The 13394-nt window shown below is 37.1% G+C and overlaps 1 protein-coding gene across 1 annotated transcript in view; it reads right to left on the reverse strand.

Annotated features, from left to right (window-relative positions):
* Window positions 1-13280, reverse strand: part of LOC139943762 (SEC14-like protein 5) — a 54705-nt gene extending 41425 nt beyond the window's left edge. The window contains exons 1-3 of the mRNA XM_071940551.1: window positions 12893-13280; window positions 7269-7418; window positions 2494-2625 (exon numbers count right to left, since the gene is read on the reverse strand). Of these exons, the coding sequence (XP_071796652.1) occupies window positions 2494-2625; window positions 7269-7418; window positions 12893-12955 (345 nt within the window). The 5' untranslated portion in view covers window positions 12956-13280. The remainder of the gene's footprint in view (window positions 1-2493; window positions 2626-7268; window positions 7419-12892) is intronic.
* Between the last annotated feature and the right edge of the window lie 114 nt (window positions 13281-13394).

Raw genomic sequence — 13394 nt, forward strand, 5'->3', positions numbered from 1 at the left:
CAGCAGCCAGTCTCTCTCATTCAAACATTGGTCTACCGTCTATGATTATGAATCGCACAGATCAAGAAATTCGGATTCATTGGACGACAATACTTCAATATAGGCATATTGAAATCTGAGTTCTAAGCGTTACTGCAGTAATGTTTCTAAGATTGTGTACTCCTATTGTGGATAATTCTCCTTGCGAGGAGACAACAGCTCGAACAGATTTTTGGTAATATCTCAAAATGCGACATTTTGAAATTTTCACATCTTACATGTAGTTTTATTGTATGACATACATTTATATAGGATTAAAATATCAAATGGTTCCAAAAACCAAAAGTATATTTTGCCTTTTTCAAGACAAACTATTAAAATCGTTTGTCTTCTAAACAGTACGTGTACACGTTTGTGTTTGTTAATGCTATGTATTCAGAAGGAAAAGATTAAAAAGTCTATTAGGCACCAAACAAATTTGCATCAATTAACTGTGCAGTTACGCAAAGCTCGGCATCAACAAACACCAGATTGATGTCAAGGCAAACGTTCATTACAGCACTCATCACGACGCCGTTACGTTCCTTACAACAAAAGGTGACCCTAACCAACTTGCACCTTGTAAAATTGTTAATCGAATTAAACACTTCCATTTGTGCGGTGAAGCATCGTTAATTCGATTCCTCGACGAAAGAGATGGTGCTCTTTGATTTGATTTGAAGCGCACGGAATACAACCTATGTGGGTTTTTTAATTCGATAAGAGGGAAAGTCACTTCGGTCCATCGCTATACACCAATAACAAGATGCATGGACGAATGGAATTCTAATCAATAGGCGACGAACACATGATCAAATCAATGCAAAATGTGCTTTGTTCCAATTATGTGCTTGGGTAAAAAGATACCCAGCAATGAATGGTGGCTAACAAACTGAAAGTATATAGCCGAGTTCATCATAGTATCCTCTACAACTGTTTTGAAAAACTCAACGTACTTCACCTGCCAAATCTAACATCGTATTTAGAACAGAACTTTATATTGGTGGTCTCCCTATGTTGTCAAATAGACATGAAGTGAAAACGGTTTAATTTCCCTACTGTGTGAAGGACAATATTGACATAAAAAAATACGCCAAATTATTTCATGTTTTCACTTTTTGATTAACCTTTATAATCATGACCTTTTGGTTTTGTGATTGAAAACTCTGCTGAAAAATAAAACACAATTTGCGCTTCTATTTAAATACAAACAATAAAACATTCCTATACAGCTGCTACCAATTTAATGGATTCTGTTTTTAATCAAAGTGAACTGAAAACCATCCCTAGAGTACTTATAATGCAGCTATAAAAATAATAATATAAAAATATTAATAATCACAATTATTACATGGATTGTTTATGTATAGCGATCTACCTAATAACCAGAGAAGCATGTATCACAGCGCTAAAACAACAAGCAAAATAAATTAAGGAACAAAATTAGCAAAACACATCAATGAAAAGTGAGTTTTGAGAGAGTTTTAAAAAGCTGTTAATAGTGAATTAGAGTTGCGGGTACTGTAGGGTATATTGTTCAAGATTTTTGGGGCAGCAAAGTGGAAGCTTTTGACGCCAGAATACTCTGGGCACAACGGGTAATTTGGCATCTGTCAGACTCACTGCATTTAACATCAAGGAAATGTCATACTACATGCAAGGCGGTCTCTAGACTAATAGCCAATAAGCAACTTCGTTCAAAGGGGTGTAGTCTCGCCGCGCAATTTTTCTTTCTTACCCAGAATGCCTTGCTTGATCAATACCCCTGGGAAAGGTGACTTTGAAATATCCAAATATATTGGATATTATAATTTGTCCTGATGGTTTATCCATTTTGAGAGACTTCGCATAGCAGTGTCAAAATACGCATCAAGTCATAGAGCAACTGGTCTCCTCCCAGTACGAAAGTGGAAGCGTGTCTCGATTTATCGGAAGTGGTGTAAACTTTACACACACAAAAGAGGGGACACAGAAATGTGTATAGTGTTTTTCAGTTTTAAAGGGAACTAAAATGAAGAAAAAAAAGAAAGAGAAATACAGCTGAGAAGTTGTGTGCCCGACACAAAAAAAAAAAAATAATGGACACTTATAAATACATGTAGGGCATGTATAAATCTACCAAAAGAAATCGCCCCAAAAAGGATTACTCCTGTGTGTAGTGTCAAGGACACAAATGTCACAACCGGGTTTTGATGTATAAATCAACCAAAAGAAACCGCCCCAAAAAGGATTACTCCTGTGTGTAGTGTCAAGGACACAAATGTCACAACCGGGATTTGACCCCATACCCCAATGACTTGGCTACCAAAAACTCAAGTCTGACGATGGCTTGACCATGACTTCAACAAGACACTCAATACAGGCTGCAGACAGCATATAGTCTCCCAAGTCAACTTTTATAAATCACTGCATGTGGCAAATGAACTCATATCGTTGTAAACAAAAAGGAGGCTGATTGTTAAAATAAATACTTACAAAATATGTACATCCTTCAATGACAATAATCCTCGATGAGAAACTCTCGTTGTACGCCTCAATCTTCAGCGTCCTCTCACGCCAATTCAAAGAGTTCTTCTGGATGAAGTAAATGTAATCCACACCTACGATCTGTGGATGACAGAAGCCAGAAATCAGGATTTAAGTAGGCCCTACATAAAAATAATCCAACATTTTTTGGGGGGAAGATTTATACAGTAGGACTACACAGATTGTTTACGTACACTTGTCCGCATTACACTATTTTGTTTACATGTATACTTGCCAGCATTACACTTTGTTAACAGTAAACTGCGTATTGTAGATTGTTGTACGCATTATTGTGACATACTTTTCAAAGCTATATTGCTATCGCAAAAGACGACATGATGATGCAATGTTACATGTTTGTAATGTATGTGGAGTTTAAGAATTGAATACATAATATCCATGACAAGGCAAATTTCTTGTAAAATTTTGAATGGGCCTGGTTGTGCCATCAATACTAGACCCAAGACCTGGTGTTGTGAGAGTGTGCATTTGGGACCAAGTCGAGGCACTTGTGTCCAAGAACCACAACCATTTTAGCCCCAATGGCGACTTTATTCAACCTTGCACTAAACCCAACTTGGGCCCCTTTGCCAACTTTGTATTCCTGTCTTTAAAAAACTGCTTTAATATGTGCCTGCAAGTAAAGCACTATAAAAAATATTTTTTCTATCAAATAAAAATGCAGGTACACGTACAGCAGGTCTGTGAATCTGTTCACCAATCTAATAAAATATATATTTTTTTTAGCCCATAAACTGCAACATCACGTTCCAATTTCATGGCTCTGTTTACTGTGTGAAGTTCAACACATTTACAGTTGCAATTATTTCCACTTACACAGGGTAAAAGCGCTATATTTCTGCGCTAGTAAAGCGAAGACTACTTTCAAAACATTAGGTATACCTGTGCACTCTGGTTGGGTCAGTGGCAGGCATATTTTGATCCTTGCAAAAAAGTAGGAATTTATTCAGCAAAAAGGCTGACCTGCTTGTTCATATGGTGCAGGAATAAATGAAAAGAGTTTTCAGGCAATTGAACCACAGTTTTTCCGTTGTCTTCCAAAGGCACATAATTTGAAGGAAAACAAATTGAAGCAGGAAGAATATCATTGCTGGTCAGTGGTTTCCTTCCCTTTGTGGATCCCGGTTCAAAACAGGCGGAGGGATTCCAGGAAAAGAAAACACTGAGCCATCCTGATCCTAAATAAATATACACAAGATACATGTACGTGATTAATGCACGTCCTTTTCACAGTACTTTTCTTTATACCAGAAATCCTTGATGCTAACTATGTACATGTAATATCTGTTATATATTGATTTCTTTTCTTCTCATTTCATAATTTTATAACAACCTCTGCTTTCTGATTGTTTCCTGATTTACCCCTCAAGATCTCCTTTGTGTGCAATTTTGTATTTTTTTTAATCATTCAAAAAAGAACAAAAGAAACTGCACTCCATCAACCGAACAGTACAGAAGTCACTTATCTTTGTGCATCTGCAATTTTCTCCATCTCCCTGGACAATAACATAATTGATTTATTTATTAGAGAAGTCCCCAGGCTTTTATAACAACTCCTCCATCCAGTGTACCCGCAGCTTACATCACCATCCAGGTCAGGCAGTCCGAGAAGACAGACCACCTGTAAACACAGGCTGTGCCAGGTGAATGCAAACTGGCAAATTCAGAGCTGAATCAAACATGGGGGGGGGAAACACATCGCTGCTTTTCATTTCCATGCACCAGTTTTCAACGGCAACAAAGGTGATTGCCTCCAAGCCCCCTGATCATTACATGTACCATGTGCCCTTGAAATGCTCAAGTAGAAACTTACAATTTTCTCATAGGTTTCCCCTTTAAGCTTGGGCGATATCGATTTATTTTATTCACGATATATCGCCGACAATATATCGCGATATTCGATATAATCGCGATTAATGAAATTTGACATCAGTCTTCAAACTCCAAGTGAAAGTTGTAGAAGAGACAGTCATAGCTTAATAGAGGTGTTCTAATGACCTATTCTTCTGGTTTTACTCCAAACCTATGGGGTGCAAGATGTCTCAGCTAGCAAATACATCGCGATATTTAATCGATATCGCGATATATCGCGATTATCGCGATATATCGTGATATATCGATATTTCGATTAAAACCAAATCCATCCGATATCGAAATCGTTTCCAAATTAATATCGCGATATTCGATAATATCGTGATATCGCCCAAGCTTATTTCCCTTTACCACAAGAAGAAAATGCCTTGGTACCCTTGCCCTTTCAAAAACGAATCATACAAGCCCGGAACACACTATACAAACCAACTGCTGGTAAGTTCATCCAATGGGCAAAGTGTTCACAACATCACGTTAATGATGAAAACAATCAAAAACTGTTCAAGTTATTTTATGGATTTTGTGCTCGCTGATAAAATGTACAATGGTGTTCCTTGGGACATGTCTGTGACTTGTTTTTAACTTTTATTGATCTACAATTTTTTTTCTTCTGATCTGTGTTGGAACAGTACCTGGATAAGATTGTACTTTTGTGTAATTCTTGGTCATTTGCCCTTTTATCTTGGGGGCTTTGTTATGTATGAGCACTTTATCGTTAAGTGCTTTTTATCGTATAACAACAAAATTGTACACTAGAAACCATAATTCACTATTTTCAAGATGATTGTCTTTTTAATCAGTTATGATGAAATTAAAAAAAATATAAACAATTTATAAATAATAGCTGATAGATAAAACAAGGAAGGTAATGGTTGCACTTAAAGGCTGACTAATTACATAAAAAAATTGCGTAAGCTTTCATAGCAACAACCACTTCATCTTTGCATCTGATGAAATACTTGTTGCCTTGAAAGCTATTGCAGGTTTTGTTTTTAATGTAATTAGTTAGTCTATAAGTGCTGCCATTTTATCAAGTAATATAATTTTTCAGATTCTTTCATAAATGAATTAAAATGAAGAAGATACTGGTATTTATTTTTAATCAATGAAAACTGACAAAAATTACTCTTTTTTAGATCAAGTTTATGGCCATGAAATGAATCCCTACTCACTGTGAATAAGGAGGGATATTATATAGCCTAATTTACCTACAGAAGTTTCAGCTTCATTAGTTTTTGAGAGAGAAAACAAAAAAAACACAGAGCAATGTTCTTAGGAGAGTCGCTTAAATCCATTGTACAATCTAAAATTATTTTTGTGAAATTGTTTTACTCATTTCTCATAAACTACAGCAACGCATGTAAAATTTAAAGAGAAGCTTTCAACCATCATTATTTTAAAAACCGTATAATAAAGTTTAATGTAAATCTGTAGATCGTTTGTGTTTTGTGTTATACAAAAAGTACCAAAACCCTCTAATACACATCAGTGTAAGGGCAAAAACCAACCTGTAGACCTACTCAGAAATGTAACCTTGCCTTTGACTTTCACTTTACATTTAAATGAAGGGCGCTAACTGTTTATTCAGTTTTTGTTTTTTTCCAACTGGTACTCAGAAATGTAACCTTGCCTTCGACTTTCACTTTACGTAAATGAAACCTGGACATAAATGAAGGGCGCTAACTGTTTATTCAGTTAGGGTTTTTTTTTCTTTCTCTAGGGGGATGTTATTCATAGTTTCCTGACCGTAGTGCTTCCTGGAAAGGTACAGAAGTCAAGGATACTTTCGGGAATTTCACATGTGGTAGCCGGTGCATGACCTCCCCCAAAGGATGAAAGGTCAAATATAATTGAACGGCTCAGAACAATTTGGTCATAATATTGACATTTTGGTACTATAGATATAGCCTAATGAAAAGCCTAAATCATGCATTATTTTCATTTAAGGATTTTAGCTTATTTTGTGTCACAAAAAAATTAAATGAACTTTGTTATGCATGGATTGCTTGAAAAATACAGATCCGAAGAATTCACTCACCCCCACAAATCACTCATTGCTTTACCACAACTGAAACAAGCCTGATGAAAACTGCACACAAAAAACTAGGCAACACATGAATTAAACATTTTCCCCTTTTTCCACTAAAACATGGCCACCAGATTCGCTTAAATTTACCCGGCCTCAGTTGGTTGAATAGTGTAGTTGAAAACTGTGAGATGGAAGAAAATATTGTCTTTAAAAAAAAAAAACGTTTTAAAGCAGAAAATGTTGCTTGACAACTCACTGCTATGCCAAAAATGAGCAGGATACCAATCACAAATGCAACATGCGAGATAGTATTTCGGCCGAGAACCTAAATTCCGGTCAGCATATTTGTTTGTGCTTTGTGACTTTTTGTGCTTATTAAGCAACTTCATCACAGGCTACATATCAGGCCTGATACTTCACAGAGGCAAAGAAGGCGATTGCCTGTATGCCCCCAGGTGCCTTTGAAATGCTCCAGTAGAAATTTACAATTTCCTCATAGGGTGCCCTTTACCAAGGAGAAAATGCCTTGGTGCCCTTGCCCTTTCAAATTACCAACCAAGTGTACAATTTGAGCCTGCTCCCCACTAATTATTTGACAGCTCAAAATTTGTGATTCCCTTTTCGACTTTGAAAACTGGGTTGACAAACTGATACACATACATGTACTGGTCTTTTCCGGTCTGAAAATGGCGCAAAGTGGCCCTATAGGACTGGTTTTTTGATGCAGGAATACCTAAGGCAGAGTCAGGTACAAATTGTGGGTACGCCTACACAGCTTATATGATTGGTAGAAGTCTAGTACCTTTTTTAGCAGGTAGGGAGCATCCATGTTGAGCTTGCATCGTCTCTCCACAATGTGTATGGCACCATCTTCACTCTTGTACTCTGACAAAATCTCACTGCCCAAGAAAATGGGTATCATTTTACAGGTGGGGAATCTCTTCTGATATGCCTGCAGAACAAGACGAAATGAGAATATTTATGGTCTCGAAATTAACAATTTAACAAGTCAAGCTTGCAGAACAAGAAAGCCGGAAAATATTTAATATCAAAATTAACAAGTAAAACCTGCAAAGACAGAATGACAATATTATTTATGGTATCAAAATTAACAGTTCACACGCAGTGGAACAAGGTAGTGTCTCCTAAAATAGACATTGCATTAATACTTGCAAGTTTGTCAGAGTCAAAGCGTCAATTAAACCTGTACCCGATGTAGACACACGATTGTGCTTGCTCATTCATGAATGAAACTTTGTTCAAGTTTAATAGATGTTAAATTTGCATCGCGATGAATTTTTAATTTTGGGTAAAACCAAAATTAAGGCTTGAAAAGGCAAACAGGAAACTGAGGGGCCACTCAGACACAATGTTACAAAAATGTAAGCCTTGAAAATTCACAAAATTCAAAAAGAAATTTTTCATTTTTTATTCGAAATTCTTATTTCAAAGATGATTATTCTGGTAAATAGTGAGCATCCTGCAAAATTATTTCTTGCCCAAACATACACGTAATATTAATAAAGATAACTTTGCAGCTTGTTTTCTGAAGTGTGTATAAATTGCATCCCCTGGAGTACCTTGTTGGTAGGTACGTGCGCTATACATGTATAAAACTTTGATGTTATTATTATTAATAATTACATTTTCGCAATAGATTTTAATCTTTTCGACCTTGACATTTGTGGCATTTCATCTCTTTCAAACATTTCTTATTTTCATAATTGATGCCCACCTGGAAGTCTCCTGCTGAGACCTTGCTTTCAATTTCTCACACAAAATAAAAATAAAAACAGCTGAAAGGCCATATTAGAAAGATACCATTCAAATTGGACCTTTACGAAGTGTGGTTTGAAGGGTTGAAGTGTGATTGTATGTATTTAAATGAATTCTGCCACATGTTTGCGATACATGCAAATTGGAGGCAAATACACCAACAGTGTACAAAACAAGTATTTGTATACAATTTTTTTTTTAAATACCCAGTAACTGTTTAAGGTCATAAAAATCATAACATTCTTGTTAATGATATAACTAGACTATGCTCCACATTGGGCTCAGCTACTTGGAGCTTTAACAAAAAAAACAATTTACCAAAAAAAAACCAATATTCTCAAACAAAAGATTTGACGAAACTCTTGAAAATGACAAAATAATACCATTTAAAATGCTCCAGATTGCAAGCTAAAAAACCTGAGGGAGATGCTCCAGATTGGGCTCAGCTACTTAGAGCTTCAAAAAAAAAAAAACAATTTCCTTGTTAAAAAAAAACAATATTCTCAAACAAAAAATTTGACAAAACTCTTGAAAATGATGAAATAATACCATTTCAAATGCTCCAGATTGCAAGCTAAAAAACCTGGGGGAGTACTCTGCTTGTACACAGAGCTACAAGAAATGCATGCACCAATATGCAAAGCGTCAGTCAGTTTAAGGGGTTGTACACTACCACCGGGGTCCTTGTGTACATAGTAAAATCAATGACAAACTCAGCATCAGCATGAATGGAAAGAACATCTGTTCTTTTGTTATCAATTTAAAAAAGATCTTTGAAAGAATTGATTTAACAAACACAAGGAATGCATTCTACACCTTCGGTTCCACAGAACATCTCAACCAAAATTCTTTTACATGTACAGGACCTCCAAAATCAATATTAAGAAGCACTGGCGTCGTGCATTAATTTTGTACAACTGTCATAGATCTATATATGATTTGAGGCATTGAATGGTGAGTTGGTTTGCGGTACCACCATGTGTGTATCTACTTGCCAGGTAGAGTTTGTTCTTTAGAGAACCGTCTTTCTAATATTGCACTACCGCTGGGTAGATTTATCGGATTGTTCGGGAGACTTCTCCGTTCTGAAAAGAACTGTCCTGCTTTTTAACTACTACCTGGGCGGAAGGTATTGAAAATTGGCTGGGGCTACTACACTTTAATAGCTTATAGGATAGTCATAGATTTACTGCAAACAATGCTCCGGGCCCTTAGTCAGGGCAAAGAGACTTTCCCACAGAAAAATGTGAAATGTCATTTAAAACAATTCTGTAGTGTGACATTGCATGAAAATGTACTTTCTGTATACTTTCTGTGTTGCCCCAATTTTGGGTGCCAATTTGTTGTCAGTCAAAGGGTCCATTTCAAATAAAAAGTATCATGGAAATTAAGGAATAACTTTAACAAAAGCCCTGTACAAATATATACCCGGACCTTTATATTTAAAATCTGACCTTATTTGATGTCTTTGGAGGCAAAAAATGTTCGCCTTCGTAAAGTATCAATCAAATGAAATGTTAGTGTGTTTAACATTCGGTTACAGATTTGTAGTTTTGTTTCCACTTTCATAAGGACTTTTTCCACTCCTCATTTTGCAATTCAAAAAACCTCTTGGTTTTTTTTACATATCATCCTGTACATTGGCTTCAGCTTTGCACTTCTTTCAATGACTGATTTATTTGACCCTTATAAGTTCTACAAAGCCAGCAAATGTTTAGTCTGGCTCATTCCTCCTTGAATGAAATAAATAAGGTAATAAAAGGGAAGCGGTTCGTTGCCGTGTGATAAAGGCCCGAGCCGAAGGCTAGGGCCTTTATCGCACAGCAATGACCCTGCAAGGTTTTAAACGGACGTTTGAGAACGAGTCACTACTCTTTTATTCCCATTCGTAGATGCCCTTCTGTAAAAAAACTTTTAAAAGATACAATTATAGACACTTTGACAATTGAAAATTCGAGGTTTGAAATATTTTTTTCAAAAACTTTGTGAAGAATCTCTCTGATGCGCGTGGGTTGTGTGTACGCACGCGCGCAGCTTACACTAGCGTTGTTACTCATATGAATTGCGTTCCACCTGAAAATAATTGGCGCACGTATTAGCCGGTTATAAACAGCTCCAGCTGGTCATTATCAACTGTTTAAACACCCCCATGTGACGGGCTCTCCACCAATAAGAGTAGCGAAACTGTCTGGGGTATTTAACATTAAACAATCAAAAAAGTCAGGATGATCAACTGATGCAATAGTCCATTAGGTCCAGTCTGTCAAAAGTCGGGGTAACTCTGTACTAGGTTAGATAACAAGTACACCTTGGCCAGATATGTGAAATTTAACTGCCTTTGTAAACAAACTACAATCACAAAGGTTAATATCTTACACAAATCTGGACAGGTTATTTTGGTGGTCAGTAAACAATGGCAAGCACAGTAATATGTAAATTCCCCAAAGTAAATAACCTTCCTCCTGAATTCCCAAATCTACTCCCGGGAAGACAAGTTCTAACAAGAACGATCTACACAGCTAATAAATATTATTACATGGTGATGATTACATTATAAATCCTGTTGGTCACTCACATTTAAAATAATGTTTTTTTTTGCAAGTCGCCAGACACACGAAAGGCCACTTTAAAGTGTGGGCTACTATTTTTACAGAACCGTTGCTACAGGTTCTCCTGGGGCTGAAACAGGGTTTCCCTTTTACAGTCCATACGGATACATGTAGGCTTGGGTATCATCCATCAGATGGCTGGTATAGCAGAAAGCACCATCTCCCTAACTTTACATATAAGCAATTATGGTCTTAGTATCTTGCTTTTAAAGGACACAAGTGTCCTGACCAGGAATCGAACCCACACTCTGCTGATCAGAAACACCAGAGATTGAATCTGATGCGCTCTAAAACGGCTAGGCTTTGCCACATAGTGTTGAATCGAGGGTATACCAAATGCCAATAAGCCCTAAAAACAGCAGACGGACTGGGCCCATTTTCAACTGCTTCAAGCAGACAATACTGCCCAACAATTTTCTTCTGAGCAAGAATGAGCAGGATACCAGTCACAAACAGTATGTGTGAAGGTGTTTTGGCTGGTAACATCATTCTGGTATTTAGCATAAATTATGGTGCTTAAATAACTCCATGAAATAAAAGACTGAAAAAGAAGAGAAGGCAAAATTTATTTTTAGTTAAGTATGACTTCGTAAGCATAGTCAATTGGATGGTTTCCTTTTAACATAGAGCAAGGTCCTTGCTCTATGCTTTTTACTATTCCTCAGAACTACAAGGCTGAGATTAGGCTCATTAATGTGCAAATAGTTTCCCATCTACCCAGGGGTTGATTTCACAAAGACATAGGACTAGTCCTAATTTAGGACTAGTCCTAAGAGATATAAAAATCGTACGGCTAGTCCTAACTCACAATTAAGACGAGTCTCAACTCTTTGTGAAATCCACCCCAAGGGTGTTTTTTGGCGACCCCGACCAAGATCATAATTAAAATGTGATTATTGTTTGAGGCAAAGCATTAATGAGAGTTTGGTATAGTAAGGCTTGAGGCCTTTTTCAAACTACCGACATTCGATCTGTGTCAAAACTTATCCTGTACAAACTGCTCGGCCTAAACACACTAACTCTGCGCAAAATCAGCTTCTGGGTTCAACGTGTAACTTTCAATCCGTGTAATGTGCGATCATTTCACACTGCAAATTCAAACACAGATCGAAGCGGGACGCATCGCAACGCAACATGGTGAACCATGGTGTGTCTTAGTGCGTAGTCACGCATTGTGCTGCTTTGCAGTCATTTCTTTTATGCCGCTCATTTACTTTACGCTCTTAGCAACGACTGCAACCTACACACTCAACACAGACTGAAAAAAAACCCCAGATGTGTTATGATCAATGCTGGAATTTTCAACATTGATTGAGAATCCTTCTTCGAGAAAGCTTATAAGCTTCAGGGTGTAGGTTGCGAGAAGGGACTCCCGGAAACTGTTTATTGACACGGTCCGAGTAGTCGTTTTTGTAATCCATCTTTACGGTGCGTCAAGTATGCTTGAATGAATCAGATAAATTTGTTACCACAATACAAGCGCACTAGTGGATTACGGAAAAATATAAAGAAAATGGAAAATGTTCCGTATACTGCCACCTACCTTTTCACTCATTTTTACAAAAAAGAATATCTCATTTGAGTAAATCAGATTCTATCTTGGTGGCAGGATATGGAAACTTTTCCAAATATAGTGCATTTGCATCCCGAACCCAACATATTCACATATCAAAACAATATCTAAGAAAAGGTGCTACTTAAACCAGCAATGCCAATGCCAATGGCAATACATGTTTGCAGATTGTGACTGTAGCTGTTGTAATGTAGCTCATAAAAAAAGCGGGTAGGGCAGTTTATCAATTCCTCTCCTATCCTAGAAAAAGAACATTCTAAACTAGACCCAGTAACTGGGGCGCTAGTTTAGTTAGTAGATTCCTTTTTTCGAAATTTTGACCAACAAAATTTGCTAGATTCCTTTTTACGAAATTTTGACCGACAAAATTTCGAAAAAAGGAATCTAGCACCCCAGTTACTGGGTCTAATTCTAAACATGATAAATGAACATACAAACGATTTTATGTTTGAACAGAAAAATACCTACCGCCATGACAAGCTCAAAAGAGTGCTTGTACACCCTTACGGGTGATTTGTAATTCTGTACCATTCTGCTTTCTTTCTGCTGTTGCTTCTGCTAGCAATCCTCGACAGCACAACAAATACACGAAGTGAAACTTCGTACGATCAGCACTTCATTTCTCTCAATATCTTTCATACACCACGAGGACATATCATTTTGACAGCATGACACAGCTACACGCGGAATGAATTGGTGACTTTTCCCACAAAATCTCCAGTTATTTGTGAAATGGTGACTTACACAAATAAAGCGCAGACTGCTGTGACCATCGCCCAGTTTGTGCGGTGTAGTCGAGTCTGTCCATGTTTCATCAGAGTCAGTAAATACTGTACATACCATACCCTTGCACAGCGTACAGTTTCTCCATTATAATGTACACACATACTGTCCATGTATTTTTTCCGTTGTTGCCAGCTGGTATGCTAATTTTATGGAAACGTCACCGTGCGGCCGGTGTCACGCACCG

Source organism: Asterias amurensis, chromosome 11 (genome assembly GCF_032118995.1).
Source record: "Asterias amurensis chromosome 11, ASM3211899v1".
Lineage (NCBI taxonomy): Eukaryota > Metazoa > Echinodermata > Asteroidea > Forcipulatida > Asteriidae > Asterias > Asterias amurensis.